Source organism: Amphimedon queenslandica, unplaced genomic scaffold (assembly GCF_000090795.2).
Source record: "Amphimedon queenslandica unplaced genomic scaffold, v1.1 AMPQUscaffold_13521, whole genome shotgun sequence".
In the NCBI taxonomy this organism is placed as follows: Eukaryota; Metazoa; Porifera; class Demospongiae; order Haplosclerida; family Niphatidae; genus Amphimedon; species Amphimedon queenslandica.
Genome location: NW_003546243.1, coordinates 90,009 through 107,727, shown reverse-complemented (window position 1 = coordinate 107,727; position 17,719 = coordinate 90,009). Strand labels below are relative to the sequence as shown.

Here is a 17,719-nt window from a genome sequence, read left to right as displayed (position 1 = left end):
CAGACACACACACACACACACACACACACACAAAATTTTGTTCTAAACTTCAGGCTTCAAGCCTCAATTGACCCCTAGTCTGGTTAGATCTAAATGTTCAATAATTCAAACTATAATCTAAACTAAAACTTCTACATTATGAATTGACTGTTTTCAGAGTCACTTATACTTTTGAAAATAGTTGCAGTAGGTCTATAATATAAACTATGATCTTATAGCAGCAACAGTTGCAATATCAAAATTGGCATTGTTGAAGCCAGAAAGCATCATGCAGCTAATATGAAACACCAATAACAGAACAATTTACAAATGCAGGCAACTGTAATGTTTAAAATACTGCACTCAAAACTTGCCGAAACAAATGGAGAAAACTTGATAAAAAAGAAGTCATGTTAAAATTTAATTAAATTTATGCAAAAAAACTAAACAAATCAACAATAATGATAAATAGATTTAAACCTGTTTATGCATATAAAACAGGCAAAGCATGGACTCCTGGAAAATAAAAATTATGCTCACAGTGACCAGGCCTTGACAAATAATTGTTTAAAAATGGAACAAACTGCCTCATAGCCATTATATTAACAATCTTCCTTTGGAACTATAAAATCACTTGATAGTTTTTCTTCCTCAAAATCTGGTTGCTTTTTAAAGATTATATCATCACAAAGTTCAAAAGGTAAAGGCGTTTTATATTGAACTGACTTTGATGCTACATTACTACACTCCTCAATGGCTGCATAGCTGTCATTCCTTTCCTTCTTCTCATTCACCTCCAACAAACCATCATCTTCTTCATCGTCACTGTCATCAATGCCACTCCTTCTTAACAACGACATCATTTCATTTCGAAGTACTTTATGTTTCTTCTTGCAAGAGTGAAGTTTAGCCTCTAAGTGTTCATTAAGACTTTGCAACTCTTCTTTACTCTCAGTACAAGAAATAAATTTCTGATTGACTTCATCATTTGCTCTGAGAATAATTTGAGTATGAGTTTCGTTATCCGATATAGTTCTTTTATATTGATTAATCAATTGTCTCTGAGACTCATTCTCTGCATCCTTTTCCTTGCACTTCTTCTCCAATGCCGACACTCTTTCCTTTAAAGTTTTAATTTCGTTCTGGAGTAACATTTCCGGCCTATTGTCACACGTATCCCTCTCGTGAATGTACATGCCCAACTGCGTACAATAAAGGCCACAATTATATATACAGGATACAACTCTATAAAGACAGTCTTCAGTATGAAGCTCCATATCCCTTAGCTCACCAGCCCATGTACAGCCCTTTTCCTTATATTTACAGTACACTTTCAAATCCAGCACACGCCTCTCCACTAGTTTGTCTCTCATTGTTTCGTACTCATTGGACCTACAACAAGGACAGGCTACTTCAGCCAGGCCAGAATCCTGTATTCCGGTGATACAAGCTAGACACAGTTTTCTCCCACAGCATGAGATAAGGTGCGGGTCTTTACAAGGCAGAAGACAGACTGGACAAACTAGGTCATCAGGAGGATCTTCTACAAAATCGCCTTCCATCTTAGCGTGGGAGGAGTATGCCAGTATAATGCCACTCCTTAAAATTAATGAGCCACTCCTCCTTTTCTTTGATTAACCACACCTCTATGATTGTCAATGCTGCAAAAAGGTAGAAATGAGAGTGTTTGCAGTACCTCTTCTTTTCGCTTGTTGTTTGGCCATCAGTGACCACGTTGAAGCTCTCTTTCCTTTTCAAAACACGTCACTCTCAATCGAAGACAGAGTTAAGGTATCACACGAGGCACGCATTGCTCACTTTTGAGGTTTCTTTTGAGGTTTCTTTAATACAACAAAATACAAATTGCACAAATCTTTTTAAAATATTCAAATATTCTTTCATGAAAACTTCAATGTTTGTACTTTACAACTTGCAACTGACATTACTGTATAGCGCTTTATTTAGGAACAAAATTTTTGCTATTTTCGTGGGTTAGCATGCAACCGGGAAATTAAAGATACGCTAAAATTCAATTGCCATTAAAGGCGTGGTACTAATATTGTGAATCCGCAAAAGTTATTTCCATGAAAAATTGATTTTATCAATCTGCAAATTTTATGCCTGTAAAATTAAAGTGCTATATACGGTATTTGGTGGTTTTGCTACAAATTTCTTTCTCACTTCCCCACCAGTATCAAGTCCCCATCAAATTGTGTTATCATTCCCATTGCATGATTATGGTATGTGCTCATTGGGGTACAAAATATGACATGCTATTTCTATGTATGCAACTTTTATGTATCCAGTTTCTATTTTTATAGTAGTTTCATTTATATAGGATATCGTTGATAATCTTACTTTGGAAGAGCTAGTGGAACAAATGGCACATGGTGGTGCTACTTTAAATGGTATGTTGTAATCACAAACAATAATTAAGAAACTATAGACAATTATAATAATATTATTATTATGTTGATTAACTTAGTGTATAATTTTTATTTGTTAGGTCCAGCTCCAGGGATTCCACGACTACATATAAACCCTTACCAGTGGGGTACTGAGTGTCTCTCTGGAAATGTTAGTGCTGGAGATGCAACATCCTTTCCAATGCCTATAGGAATGGTAAGGAGTTAGATGTACGACTACTGAGTAGGATCTCCTTTAGTCTCTATTACATGCATGTACAAGAGCATATTATGTATTGGGTAAATTTGATGTTAGGAATTTTATGATTGCAATGCATTTGTGGTTTTTATATTGGTGATTCTACTGCCACTTGTCATTTTAGCATGCTCAAAATAAAGTGAAATTGCAGATTTAGTTTTGGCAATTTTATCATTATTTTACCAATTGCCAAAACAAAACTCTACCATTTTTCCACTATACAGTAGTTGGAATAGGGAAGCAGATAGGCCAAAGCTCCTAATAAAGTTTTTGTTTTGATTGTATGCATGTACTGTGTGATTGATTACAATTCATTCACCTACATTTACATGTATGTATGATCTTTTTTCCATAAAAATTTGGTATACTGTTCAGTATCTTGCCATTGTTTGGCAAATTATCCTATACTAAATTTGTCAAAAACATCCCTATACTAAATTTGTCAAAAATGGCTAGCTAATAATTCTCCATGTTTGTTGATGTATATTTTGAGCAATTAAAGTTGTTGGACAATTTGATGAAACACATAGGGTCTTTGACCAAATTTCAGCAAAAATGACTATGAGACAACTTCAATTTTTATTCTATTTTTAAGAAGCATACATGTACTTATGTTGTGTAGAAATTTTGAGCATATTCCAGTCAAATTTACATTTTTATGATTGCTTCAAAATTTGATAAAATACCCTGTACTATAGTACAGGAACTTTGGTTAAATTTCACCAAAAATAAAAAAGAAAGAATTTGGCATTTTTATAACTTTTCCTGATACATATACATGTTTTTGTGTTGTGTAGAAAGTTTGAGCTGATTCCGATCAAATTTAGATTTTTATCAATTTTTAAATTTGCATCAAAATTTGATAAAATACCCTACACTATACAGTACAGGAACTTTGGCCAAATTTCACCAAAAATGAAAAGGAGAGGATTCTGCATTTTTATAATTTTTCCTGATACATATACATGTTTTTATGCTGTGCAGAAAGTTTGAGCTGAATCTGATCAAATTTAGATTTTTTATGAATTTTTAAATTTGCTCCAAAATTTGATAAAATACCCTGTACTATAGTACAGGAACTTTGGTCAAATTTCACCAAAAATGAAAAGGAGAGAATTCTGCATTTTAATATTTTTTCCTGATACATATACATGTTTTTATGCTGTGTAGAAAGTTTGAGCTGATTCCGATCAAATTTAGATTTTTTATGAATTTTTAAATTTGCTCCAAAATTTGATAAAATACCCTGTACTATAGTACAGGAACTTTGGTCAAATTTAACCAAAAATGAAAAGGAGAGAATTTTGCATTTTTATAACTTTTCCTGATACATATACATGTTTTTATGTTGTGTAGAAAGTTTGAGCTGATTCCGATCAAATTTAGATTTTTTATGAATTTTCAAATCTGCTCTAAAATTTGATAAAGTACCCTGTACTATAGTACAGGAACTTTGGTCAAATTTTACCAAAAATGGAAAAGTGAGAATTTGGCATTTTTATAACTTTTTTTGTGATACATATACATGTTTTTATGTTGTGTAGAAAGTTTGAGCTGAATCCGATCAAATTTAGATTTTTTATAAATTTTTGAATTTGCTCCAAAATTTGATAAAATACCCTGCACTATAGTATAGGAACCTTGGTCAAATTTCACTAAAAATGAAAAGGAGAGAATTTTGCATTTTTATAACTTTTCCTGATACATATACATGTTTTTATGTTGTGTAGAAAGTTTGAGCTGATTCCGATCAAATTTAGATTTTTTATAAATTTTTTAATTTGCTCCAAAATTTGATAAAAGACCTGTACTATAGTGCAGGGTTATTAGCCAAATTTCATCAAAAATGGCTAGAATAGAATTCTCCATTGCACATTTTGAGCAGATTTCAATCAAATTAAATTAGATTTTTTAAATAATTTTAAAATTTACTTCATACAATTTATGCTATTACATGTACATGTACATGTATAAGGTTTATAATAATTGTCAGTTCCTGAATCATTCTTTTTGGCTCACATACATGTAGCATGTTTTGTGGGAAAGCTTGCTCTGTATAAAGCTAAGTGCTTATGGCTACTACCATTTCGCCTACCACGAAGACTAATTATTTTTTTAGTGCACTTCATTTTTTAATTATTAATGAACCACTGTCCATTAAGCACATAAAAAATGCATTTTAGTTTTTTGCTTTGTTATAATAATGATCACAATGCATTTAATGTACTTTCTGTTGAAATATTTGTGAAACTTTAAGAAAAAGTCTTACAATGTATTTCTAATTGTAATGACTTTTTCACCCATTGTATCAGTAAAATAATTATACCGGTAACAAGAATAGAGGATTTTGTGTGTGCAATTGAAATGTGTTATAGTTTTGTCAAAATTTTGGAAATGCAATTTTAGACTTTAATCAGAATAAAGCGCACATATCAAATCAGTGATACTGACTAAAAAGAATCAGTTACTAATTATGAAAGCCTGGCGATATTGGGAATTCATGATAATTATACTCTCATTATTAAATACATGTACCTCAATATAGCTAAGTACCTTTCTAGTATTGATAACAACAACTTTTATTAGCTATGTACTACTAGCCTTTGAAGATTTATGATAATCATTTTATTACAATAAAACATGGCAGACAGTGTAATATTGCAAAAGTAATGAATTACAGCCTTTGAAAATTTTGCACTAACCAGACGTACATGTACTACAATTCATGTTGGGATTACTGTTATGTTACACCTATTTGCTCTCCTAATATTTTTACACCTTACTATGATTGATAGTTATCTAAATTCACATTTGTATTAATTTTGGTGTTTAATATTTAATTACATATATAGGCTGCTAGTTTCAATTACGATTTATTGAAACGAGTTACTAATGCAACTGCTTATGAAGTGAGAGCTAAACATGCTGCAGCTGTCAAGGATGGATCCTATGCTTTTCATACTGGACTGAGCTGCTGGTGAGTTTGAAAGTGAGAGATACAGTATACTGGGAAATTTTGGAGAGAGTTAAATTTAGCAAATTGCTAAATTTTGGTGATTGGTAAATTTTATTTGGCGAATTAGTGGTTTAGCATCCGTATAATGGCTCAAAATGTTTAAATTGCCAAATTTAATTCCCTTCAAAATCTCCCCCTATTATGGTACATTAAGGAAGGTATTTATAATTCTAGGAGTCCTGTTTTGAACATAATGCGAGATCCACGTTGGGGAAGGAATCAAGTGTGTATTATGTTAAATACATTCTCTGTTATAATTTTGACCTAAGATGAAGTCTTGAGTTTGTTTTTATGATTGTTTTCACCCACATGCAATGTATGTATCTTACACTTAACATTCTTTTATACATTGTGACATGATGTTGTATTGGTCTTAGCAACCAACCTGGCCATGCTTTTTACATAAAGTGGGTGCACCATGACACACACACTGGTGGCTTACATATGGAATGAAGTTTTAAGTTTTTTAATAGCAAGATAATTCCACAAAAAATACTGTTTAAAAAAGGTAGAGAGAATCTCTAGAAGTCTTAATTAGAACCCAAGCTACATGTACATGTATGCATGCATGGTAGTGAAAACAATCTTAGCAATCTTAGGAATATTATATTTATGCTAATATGCTTATTATTTTATAATGATAGGAAACTTATGGAGAGGATCCTTATTTATCAGGCTATTTGGGACAAGCTTATGTCAATGGATTACAAGGAAGTATGCTGCTTTAGTGCAATATTGATACCAAAACTTTCAAGGGATTAAACTTTCCAAAATTTATTTGATTTGGATTTTAATTTTTGTAAGTCTGTGAGCATCTAGCTATTTGGCACTGTGTTATATAAAGTTTTATCAATTTTTCTTTGCAAATTTTGAAAGACTTACGAAATCCAAGTCCCTTGAAAGTTCCACATCTGTCATTATTAATTTCTAATAATAGTTTTAATTTATTATATGTTATTATAGCTGCATGTATAATATATGTCCCTTATATATTAGATAATTCAAGATACATCATAGCTAATGCTGGCTGCAAACACTTTGACGTTCATGGAGGACCAGAGAATATTCCAACATCTCGATTTTCATTCGATGCAAAAGTGATATGTCCATTACTAAAATAATTATCATTAATTTTGTTGCAGGTGTCAATGAGGGACTGGCGTATGACGTTCCTTCCTCAGTTCAAGGCCTGTGTTGAAGCTGGTGCTCTTAGTTTAATGTGCAGTTATAATAGGTAGGAAATGATACCTGTGTATATGTGACATGTACATTATACAATCACTTAATACCAGGATAAATGGAGTCCCTGCTTGTGCTAATAAAGCATTGCTTACTGATATTCTACGAAATGAATGGGATTTTAAAGGTTACGTTGTTAGTGATCAAGGAGCTCTAGGTAAACTTTTAATTTTATTAATTTATAAGCTATTTTCACTATAAATAGAGTTTATTGTTATTGAGCATCATTATGCTCCTGATTTCATGAAGGCTGCGGCTGATGCTGCAAATGCAGGTACTTGCCTTGAAGATGGCAATATTGGACGTAAATTTTTCAATGTTTTTGAGCACCTAGTTGATGCTGTTAAAAATGTAAGCATACATGTACTATATATCTTACTAGTTTTAATTATTTGTGATAGAATCTTGTTAGCGTTGATACTCTTAAAAATGCTGTGAGTAGGCTGTTCTATGTTCGTATGAAATTAGGGGAATTTGACCCACCTGACAATAATCCTTATGCAAAGTAAGTCTCATACACAATTGAAGGAAATGCTGAAAATGATGCAATGAAAGTTGTGTTGTTTTGTACTTTGAGTTTCAATGCATGTAGCTAGAACTGCATTTTATAAAATAAGTAATTAATGCGAAATGTTTTTTATTTTATTTTTTAGTATCCCTCTCTCTGTTATACAGAGTGATGCTCATATTAATTTATCTCTTCAAGCTGCAATGGAGAGTATTGTCCTTATGAAGAATGATGATGGTTTTAGGTCGCCTTTTCTACCTATTACTAATGAAGTCAAGAAAGCTTGTGTATGTACATATTATATTTTTAATTTGCAAGCACATGTTCATCATTTGTCTCACACTTATATACTTTGTCCCTTTTTAGATGGTTGGTCCATTCAGTGATGATCCTGAGGTTTTATTTGGTGATTATTCACCAACATTAATGGTAAACAACTCATTAAAACTGCACATAGTAATTTAATTTCACTGCTTGTACATATAGTGAGTGGTGTGATTTGAGACTTAATTGGCTTAATTTTATATGTATCTATTGGCATATTTTGTAAATAATTCCTTAAATCAACTCACCAGCCAAACTCGTTTATATAACTAGAAGGATACTAATGTATAATTACTAGAGTCCATGATGAGTTGTGATAATTATTATTTTTATAGCGTGATTATGTGATCACTTCATTGGCTGGTCTAAAGAATGCTAACATTGGTACTGATACTCTAAACTATGCAGTTGGCTGTGAAGACGGTCCTGCTTGTAGGTAAGAACATAGTGTCTACCCTAGTACAATCATGCTGTGATGAATCCTCATATATTTTTAGAAATTATGATAGTGCAAAGGTTCGTTCAGCCTGTGATGGTGTTGAGCTAATCATTGTCACTGCTGGCTTAAGTGAGCCTTATGTACATGTACATGTATAATTATATTACACCTTATGGAGTCTATATGCAGATTGAATTTGGTGTATTTTGTAGGTAAGCACTTGGAGAGTGAAGGAAAGGATTTATCAGATATCAATCTACCAGGGCATCAACTGGACTTGATGCAAGATGCTGAAGCAGCAAGTAAAAATGGTAAAATCAATTGAAAATCTAGAAGACTTGTATGATGTGGTTATTTTTTATAGCTTCTGTTATTCTTATACTGTTTAATGCCAGCCCACTTGATATTAGATATGCTAAAACTGATCCTCGTATTGTTGGTATACTTGAAGCTTATTACCCTGGACAGGTAGGGAGAGAAAAAAGATGAATGAGAGACTGAGAGAGAGAGAGAGTGATAGATTAGGTAATTATATTATTATATTTTACATAGACAGCTGGTAAAGCGATAGCTAATGTTCTCACTGGTGAGTATAATCCTTCTGGTAGATTACCTAATACATGGCCCGCTAGTCTTGATCAAGTACCTGGTATTACCAATTACACTATGAAGGAAAGGACGTATAGGTATTTCACTCAAGAGCCTCTTTATCCATTTGGATATGGATTGTAAGTCTTAACTTGTTTTAACCTATACGTGGAAATTTTTGAGGGGATAAATTTTTGCGAATTATAAATTGCAGGATTTTACAAGGTCAAATTTTCACGAATTGTTTTGAAGTGCCACCATTATAATTTGGAGAGTTAAAGTTAATTTTCGCATGTTTTAGTTTCGTAAATCACCCCTCGTTTTGTGAAATTTTGGTAAATTTATCTCCTCGAAAATTTCCACGTATAGGGTATTGTTTTTATGTCATTCCTCTCACTCCTTAGGTCATACACAACATTTCATTATTCTAATTTGAATATATCTTCTACAGCTACTGCTAGTGGGGCTGGTATGATTGCAGTGTCAGTCTTGGTCACTAATACAGGCAGTATGGATGGGACTGAGGTGAATCAGTAATAGCAACAGTTGTACACTACGAACCAGACCTGGGGTCAATTATCAGTTACAATTACGCATTCAGTTACACTCGTTTTGTAAAAATTAGAATTGCAATTATGCCATGTGGAAGTAAAAATCGAATTTTGATTGAAATCAGCTCAAACTAGATATACATGTACATCATGTGCTGTACATGCATCATAAAAATAATTAAAAAGAGTTATAAATTTTTTGCTTTTTGTTAATCTATAGAAATTTTACTTTTCACACAAATAAGCTTCAAGCATTCGTTGTCATAATTAAGATTATTGTTCGTGAACAGTTTTCATTTTATTTATTTTAGGTGACACAAGTTTATGTGTGGTGTAATATTTCATATGCACCTAAACTACAGCTGGTTGGAGTGAATAAGGACTTTATTTCTAAGGGAAAAACACTTGAGGTTAGTAATGTATTGCAATTGCTTGATGTTAAGGCTGTTATTGCTTCATGCAATTTGGCAATAATCAGTTTGATTTTTGAATCAAAATTAATTGTTGAATTTAAATTTAAAAATCACATTCTACACAACGTATCAAAAAATTGGAATAAATATATTGAGGGTCTCACTTTAGAGGGTCTGGGCAGCTCGATTTTGCTTACAAATTTAGCAGACTGATCCCCAAATTATATAAAATTGATTGTCCTCTCCCTTTAAAATCTTTTCAAAATCAGAAGATTTCTTTGTTTTTAAATTCTATTTGCCATTTCTTTTACTCCATGTAGTGTGTCATTTTGGCATAGACTTTTTGCTCTTAAGCAGCCAAAATTAATATTTGATATTGTTACCATCTATTGTATTATTATGCATGTACCACACAAATGTTATTTCACAATTGTTGTATGGGTAGTCAGCTGTTATGACATTTTGGTTAGATTGGTTAAATTGATTAGATTTGGTTAGATTGTTGCGTTGTAATAGTATTTTTTTCTCGTAGGTCTCATTCTCCATTAAACCAGAGCAGTTGCAGGTATGGACTGATGATGATAAATGGGTCATACCAGTCAGTACTTATGATTTGAGTGTTAGTGGTCAACAACCAAATCAAACAGTCCTTGCTTCCTCTAATGTACTAAAAGGCTCGTTTAAAATTCAATAGACATACACATATCACTTTCATGTTTAAATTTGATTGTTTAGATTTTTATTTACAAGCTATAGCTGTTACTCAGTTTTATTACAATTTTTAATTTTAACTTATTGTACTTTTGTTATAGTCTATTATTGTCAAAATTAGAATTATGTTCATGTATTAATGACTATTGTTATACAAGTGTGGCAAAACGTTTCCTCCATTATAAGCTAAGAAGTAAAAATGACCTTGTTGTTAGAATTTAGATTATTTGCAGAACAACTTAACTCTTAATGACCATAATTAAAATGGGTGTAGTTGCTGCTAGTACCAAATTAATTCAGTAGCTCGGCTTTGATACTCAGTTTTACAAGAATGGTATGTATATGATAAGCAATACAGATACCTACACTAGCAACAAAACATGCTTTCTTATGGCTAAGCATTTTTGACATGTAAATGGGTCAATTGGCCTGTCAACACAATTAATCTATGACGCATAAATGTGTCAATGGTCCTTACAGGGTTAACTGAATTGCAAAACTGCTGTTGTATATATTAGTATAGCTCAAGATGCTCAAATCTAAGGCTACGTTTACACAGCAATGAAAATGATGCAATCCTTAGTAGTAGCATAGTAGTTAGCATAGTACTCTTGATAGTAGTAACATAGCATTATCACTTCACAGAAAGAGAGAACTAGATAAGGAATGACCTGAACAGAACCATGGAAAACAAAAAGACTATTTACATGTGTGCACAGTGCACGCCTTCACAGAGGTTTTGGAACACGAGCAGTTTAAATAAATTCTTTGGCATTGATACCATTATAAATAATATGAATATACTGATTACAACAACAATAATAAAAATTAATACATGTCAAATTTGGAATGAATGGTGCAGAAATAAAAGGCAAACGTTAATTTATACATATCAATAAAATTTGTTTACCAAAAATATAAATTTAATCTGCTGTTATTAGTAGTAGCATTAATTTCATCTTCATTTTCATCAGTTCCATCACTAACTTCGTTGCTTTGAGTAATAGTTAATTGAGTCCCATTCTTTGCATAATGATGAAGAAAACAAGTTCAGATACAGTTAAGAAGAAACCCAAACCAGCACATACCTATGGTACATACAGAAGCAGTAATAATAATAGAAGTGATAATATACCGTATAGTATTTTTTAGAATAACAAATTTCAAAAATTTTACAAATTTTTAAAGACCCCTCAAATTTAATATCAGTCTAATATGGTAAAATGGCAGAAAAGTGGAAGTTCACGGAAACTATTTCAGTGAACCTACAGATACGGGTCATTCATGAAAATTATTACCCTCAAAAAACCCACTATACAGTAAAAGTGAAGATGCAATAAACAGATATAATGTCATTATTTAATTATGTAATTAACTCACAGCTGATGCTATTACTTCTTGCCCATGAAATGATCCTATAGAACGACCGCTGCAAGAAATGTGAGCATAGTCTGCTGATTTACGGAAATTAGTACACGTCTTTCCTCAGCCAGCTGACACCACTATTGTTGTAATGAATAGTAAAATGGCAGTGATTACCAAAAGACTGGTCTGGAAGATTCTGACATCGAGCCTAAAAAGACAAGACACATAGAAATACGATTGTGAATTGAAAATAATATCAGTTGCTGCTTCTAGAATCTGCAATTTGATTTGTACAAGGACTTGTATATTATGTGGGAAGTGAGGGATAATATAATTATGAATATTATGGCTGGTATACAGAAGCTAGCCAAACATAGTGCTGAATTCCTTATTCAATATTAAAATTAGGTTTATAGTTTCCTATTTCGTGAGGAGGTGGGTGGACAGTGTAATAATTATTGTGATTATCACCTATATAAATTGCAATTAATGCAAACCCATAATAGATAATGAATACTGTAAACGAATCAGAACCATTACAGTATATCTAGTATTTACTTTACTACTATGCATGTCATGCCATTTTTGTAAAAGATTTTGTTTTTAAAAATTTTCCATAGCTAAAAATAAATTACATTTTGCGATTTTTCTCAAAAAATTTAACTTACCTTTTCATAGCTGTCTGGTCCGAAACCGTCCAACGAAACGCACATCTGACCACCTCAAGGATAGCGAGCACGCTGTAGCAATTTTAGCACTTCCCACACTTAGTGTACAGGTAGCTGTTTTGCCGATAAAATCTTTATCAGTGACACTAATAAATAGAAGACAATAATACCCATCAAATGTATTAGCTATAGAAGAAGGCCAAGAGATGTGGCTGCAACTCCCAATGACAAGACTAGGGTCACAAGATATATATTTGAAATGCAGTTCATCCTCAAGTTCATCTTTTTGTGTCAGTTCTTGACTTCTTCAAGTTGAATTGGTGAATTGAATGGGTGGGGACAGTGGGTGTGGTATTTAAACTCTTGATCGAATTTGAGCTCCTAGTTGAGCTCGGATTTGCCAACTGCAGTCTACATCTGCCCACCACTCACTTCAGTGTCTGAGCTAGTAATGGATAAGAGGTTACCTCCAGCTCTCATACTTGATCCTTCAGAAGAGATAACCTTTGAAGGTATGAAGTTATGAACAAAACCCCAAATTAGATGCAATTGTGGGAGGGGCTGCTTTGCTGATTAGTTAATATCATATATATTAGAGTAAATGTAATATCTATGGTTATACATGTTACTGTACTATTTGCAGGTCCTTTTGTTACCACAATCAAGTCGACTCTGAAAATTATTAATGAGAATGAGCATAGTGTTGGTTTTGTGATTAAAACTACAGCTCCAAGGATATTCGTGGTCAACCCCAATTCTTCAGTGATTCAGCCACATCAAGCCATAACAGTAGAAAGTATGTTGCAGATGTTATGTATTGATGCTATACTCCCTTCTTAGTTTCAGTTGTACCAATGGATAAATCTACATTAGCCATTAGCCATGGTTTCAAGCTAATGGTGTCATCAGCGTTTGTTGATGATACTTTGAATAAAGAGATCATATCAGAAACAGTGAGTGTTTTATTATAGCTTGAGAAAGATATTTATTTTCTGGTTTGCCATGTGGAAGTATTTATGTGGAGCTGAGAGCCAGATTAGACTTAGAGAAGTCTATGTCTCTTTTTATCACTAAAATCATAAAATGCATCTATGTCTCCTCAAAATTATTCAGGCACTTGAAAAAAGTTCGAAGCATGCAAAAAATGATCTTGATCACCTATAGTAATTGACAAAACCTCTAAACTTTTGAGGGCTAATGCCTGCAATATCATAAAGCTAAAGAAAGATTAACAATTAATTGTGTCCTGGGAAGTCATAAGATGAAAGGTACCGCTAGTAGAATATTACTGATATCATGCATGCAGCCTGGTAAATACTGTATAGCGGGAAATTTTGGAGGGACTAAAATTTGGTGAATTGCTAAATTTTGGTGATCGGCAGATTTTAATTTGGCAAATTGGTGGCCACGTGCCATTAAGCATGCGTATAATGGCTCAAAATGGCAGGTTTTATTTTGGCGAATGGCTATCAAAATGCCAAATTCGCCAAATTTAATTCCCTCCAAAATTTCCTGCTATACGGTATATATATTCCACAGGAAGTGGCCAGGGGAATGTATTACGAAACAGGAAGTAGCATTATTTTTAATGAACATTTTAATAAAATTTAATGAAAAATATGAAGTTGATTGTGACACAATTCTCCAGAGTTAGAGCAATGCCCCTTAGGATCTCTTATGAGCAACATAATGAAGTCAGTAAAGTTTTGATGCCACATGGAAATGATGACACTTTCTTACCTTGGAAGAAACATACACGAAAAGAAGAAAGTGAAAGTTTCAAAGACTGTGCAATAAGGAGACTTACCATTTGTACATCTTCTATGGTTCTACTAGCCTAGATTCTACCTCGTCTTCCACAGCAAGCTCAATAATTTTTCAGCCATTTTTTAATTTTCTTACTAGTGGTAGGTGATATATTGATATTTTATTGATACAAACGATATTTTACGGTATCGATTCGTATTGGTATCGAAATTTTGAAGGAATCTGGATCAATACGTTGACCATGCCCATTTATTAAGGTTAATTGATATTAATAATGAAAATTTTAATAAGTTAATGACGTATAATACACACACATGTGGATACATGTGCATGAAAACATTGATCAAAACAGTCAGTAATAAGGGGTGTGACTCCATGGGTGTGGTCTGAATATTGTATTGAAACTGTATTGATACTCCTGATATGCATGAGCTGCATTGTATCAAATCCATTTTGGCCAGTATTGCCTGCCGCCACTGCTAATGGCATTAATTGTTTCTATGGCTAATAAAAATGTCTTTCATTATTATGACTTCCCTGGATACAAGCCAGTTAGAGCATGGCTTCTCGGGGAGTATCCCGTATACACTTCAAATGATATATAGTCCCTTGTTCGTGTACATTGATGCCCTTGGGACTATGAATATCATTTTCAGTGTATACCTGATACTCCCTGAGAAGCCATGTTCTAACTAATACATATTTACTTAACTGTATAACATACTGTGAATGGAATAATTTTAATTTTACTTAATAGATACGTCGTATGCCAAAGGATCAAGTAAAATCATTTAAACTGAGAACGACTTTTATCGAGGGTGAGAAGCGTGTAGCTCTTCAGCAACCAGCAACAGAGAAAATAAAGCCATCATTGCAAGATGCAGCTTCATTGAAACTCTCTGATTATGAGAAAAAAGAAGTTGAGCATTTACAGCAAATACGTACATTAGAAGAAGAGAATATATCGCTAAAGATAGATATGAAATCAAAGCTAGTAGAGCATGAGGAAAAATATAAGAAACACCAACTACACATTGATAAATTAGAGGAGGACAATAGCTTTCTAAAGGGAGAGATTGAAAGGAAAGAGAACGAGAAGGAAGAACTGAAACGAAACTTTGAAGCAGAGAAACAACAATGGGAGGTAAAATTGAGTGACATGATAGAAACTGGAAACTCTAATCCTATCCAACTCCAACTGCAGAGTCAAGTAGCTCACCTCTCAGTAGAAAATATGAAACTTAAGGGACAAGTCAGACAGCTTCAAGATCAGGTCAGAGCAATAGAAAACAGCTGGAAGATCAGTCATTCTGAAATATTGCTGTCAAACAGTGAGCTAGGTAGAGGAGGATGGGGAGTGATTTGGATTGGAGAGTTCAGAGGACAAAGAGTAGCTGTGAAGCAAATGCATGAGTTGCTTAAAAGTAAAGAATACATGGAGTTGCTTCATCGTGAGATAAATACAATGTCTCAATTGCGACACCCTAATCTCCTTCAGTTTATAGGTGCTGTATTAGACCATCCATCAGGTAATCCTATGATTATTACTGAAGTTATGGATACCTCATTGCGTAAAGCTTATGAGAATAATGAGCTGACTCCTGACCCATCCTGTAGACCAGTGATTCTCTCTATAATGCATGATGTAGCTGTGGGTTTAAACTACCTACACTGTCTACCTGATCCCATAATCCATCGTGATGTCAGCAGTGCCAATGTGCTACTAGAATCAAAGGGAGATATGAAATGGAAGACAAAGATATCTGATTTTGGATCAGCTAAACTTGCCTGTGCAGCTGTCACTGAATTACCAGGCACAATAGTATACAGTGCTCCAGAGTCCCTACAGAGTGTCTTAGATTCAGAAGAAGCTGTACAGTCACCTTTAATGGACTCGTTTAGTTTTGGTATTTTGCTTTGTGAAGTTCTCACTTGTCGCTATCCTGACCGTCGGATTTTTCGTGATATGTTACAGAGCATTCAAAATCTTGATGAGGGTGTTTATGATCTTGTCGTATGTTGCACGGAAAGAGAACCTAGGAAAAGACCAGTCATGAAAGAAATTATTTTAGTGATGGAGAACATGATTAATAAACAATAAATAATTGTAGTAATTTTTTATTTGATATTCAGTCTGTTTTTTGCAACTGGAGCCAATTTTTTGGCAAATAACTAAAGTAAACTGATGTAAAATTAATACTTCTGGACTCCCTTGTTTTTTTAATTGCTTGAGATCTCCTTTAGGTCATGGAATTTTAGACCACGCAGACAATCATGTTAAATAGTTATAGAAAGTTATATTGACCGGGAAGGCATAATTGTTTGTATATAGTCTACTCATGAAGAACTGATAACTTTTTACATAATCTAATTAAGTAAGATTGCAATTGTATATAATGCAAAATGTACATTAGAAAACGTCATATGCCTTCAAATTCAATATTTTAAAAGCATCCCACTTTTAATTACATTTTCTGATAAATTATCCTATATAATTATTATTATTATTATACTTGATTAGAGTTAAATAGTACGTACATGTTCAATATTGTGTAATGAATATCACTTATATAATATGTACTTTTATTTCAATTGTACCCATGACCATAAACTAGTTAAAGCACAGCTTCCCATGCTGTACAGGAAATACAGCACGGGGGAGGGGGGAACTTCAGGTGCTTTATACATACTGTTATTAACTTTTATTGTTGTTATTGTTAGTACTGAAGTAGTTGTGCTATAACTGAGAAACAATTTACTATGTTGACTTTCATTAGGACAACATCATCAGGCTGCGGAACCCAACCAATATGGTGGCCTATCTCACATCAGAGCGGATAGTCCACTCAGAGTTGCAATAATTTTTTGACCTGACATAATTACTACCTATTGAGACATTTTATTTAGTGTTGTTTTAGTTGACAAGAACTAAACTAAAATGAAATTTCGAAGTGATAACAGTAGCTAAAACTGAAATTATTACCATTGCATGACTAAAACTAAAACTTGAAAATAAAGAAATAGGAAACAAAAACTAAAATTATTGTGCCATACTAAAAAAACAATACTAATTTTACTTACTGACAAATTTATGAGCAAGTTACAACAAAATATTAATTTTACTTTTAATAAAATTTGAATTAATTTTATGATAACAATAATTCAAAATTAATTAGTACATCCCTCAATTTCCACAACAGGGTTGGAACTTCTTTCCTTGTACCTCTCCACAACTCCTTCTTGAAAAGATCCTCCACCACACACTACTAGTCTTGTAGCTCTGGACAAAATTTTCATCTCAACTTGAGCAATAAAAGCACCATTATCTACCCCATGACAGAGCAATGGATCATAAGCAGACCTCTTAACACCATGTGATGCCATTAAGTTGACATATCTTTTATTACGAAGTCCAACGTAATCAGTGAAATAAAGAATGCGATTGATTTTGTATTTCAATGACACCTCATTTGCCTTTTTCATTGCA

General features: G+C 33.1%; 2 protein-coding genes and 1 long non-coding RNA gene across 6 annotated transcripts in view; 2 read left to right on the top strand and 1 right to left on the bottom strand.

The window, feature by feature from the left end:
• Positions 1–10,576, top strand: part of LOC100638070 (xylan 1,4-beta-xylosidase-like) — an 11,343-nt gene extending 767 nt beyond the window's left edge. The window contains exons 1-21 of one of the 3 annotated variants that reach the window (XM_020006653.1): positions 1,604–1,770; positions 2,318–2,387; positions 2,486–2,601; positions 5,496–5,620; positions 5,834–5,882; positions 6,304–6,373; positions 6,656–6,756; positions 6,802–6,893; positions 6,952–7,055; positions 7,104–7,249; positions 7,300–7,403; positions 7,552–7,693; positions 7,773–7,835; positions 8,066–8,166; positions 8,228–8,298; positions 8,382–8,480; positions 8,534–8,637; positions 8,722–8,897; positions 9,162–9,282; positions 9,620–9,718; positions 10,254–10,576. In XM_020006653.1, coding sequence (XP_019862212.1) covers positions 1,657–1,770; positions 2,318–2,387; positions 2,486–2,601; positions 5,496–5,620; positions 5,834–5,882; positions 6,304–6,373; positions 6,656–6,756; positions 6,802–6,893; positions 6,952–7,055; positions 7,104–7,249; positions 7,300–7,403; positions 7,552–7,693; positions 7,773–7,835; positions 8,066–8,166; positions 8,228–8,298; positions 8,382–8,480; positions 8,534–8,637; positions 8,722–8,897; positions 9,162–9,282; positions 9,620–9,718; positions 10,254–10,415 — 2,229 coding nt within the window. In that variant the 5' untranslated portion in view covers positions 1,604–1,656 and the 3' untranslated portion in view covers positions 10,416–10,576. Of the gene's footprint in view, positions 1–1,603; positions 1,771–2,317; positions 2,388–2,485; positions 2,602–5,495; positions 5,621–5,833; positions 5,883–6,303; positions 6,374–6,655; positions 6,757–6,801; positions 6,894–6,951; positions 7,056–7,103; positions 7,250–7,299; positions 7,404–7,551; positions 7,694–7,772; positions 7,836–8,065; positions 8,167–8,227; positions 8,299–8,381; positions 8,481–8,533; positions 8,638–8,721; positions 8,898–9,161; positions 9,283–9,619; positions 9,719–10,253 lie in introns of those variants that run through there. The other 2 variants (XM_020006613.1, XR_002189517.1) reach the window with 2 other exon arrangements.
• A 623-nt stretch (positions 10,577–11,199) lies between these two features.
• LOC109590645 (uncharacterized) lies at positions 11,200–12,764 on the bottom strand. 2 transcript variants are annotated; one of them, XR_002189453.1, is made up of 3 exons: positions 12,466–12,764; positions 11,813–12,005; positions 11,200–11,520 (listed from the first exon to the last, which is right to left on the bottom strand). It is a non-coding gene; the product is annotated as an uncharacterized LOC109590645 (long non-coding RNA). The 2 variants fall into 2 exon arrangements; XR_002189436.1 differs by lacking the exon at positions 12,466–12,764 and having other exon boundaries at positions 11,813–12,433.
• Positions 12,765–12,835: 71 nt separating this feature from the next.
• Positions 12,836–16,429, top strand: LOC100637943 (probable serine/threonine-protein kinase DDB_G0271682). The gene is made up of 4 exons (XM_003382501.2): positions 12,836–12,977; positions 13,109–13,261; positions 13,306–13,418; positions 14,990–16,429. The coding sequence occupies exons 1-4, from the start codon at positions 12,917–12,919 to the stop codon at positions 16,331–16,333; spliced, it is 1,671 nt and encodes a 556-aa protein (XP_003382549.1). The 5' UTR covers positions 12,836–12,916; the 3' UTR covers positions 16,334–16,429.
• The last annotated feature ends 1,290 nt before the right edge of the window (positions 16,430–17,719 follow it).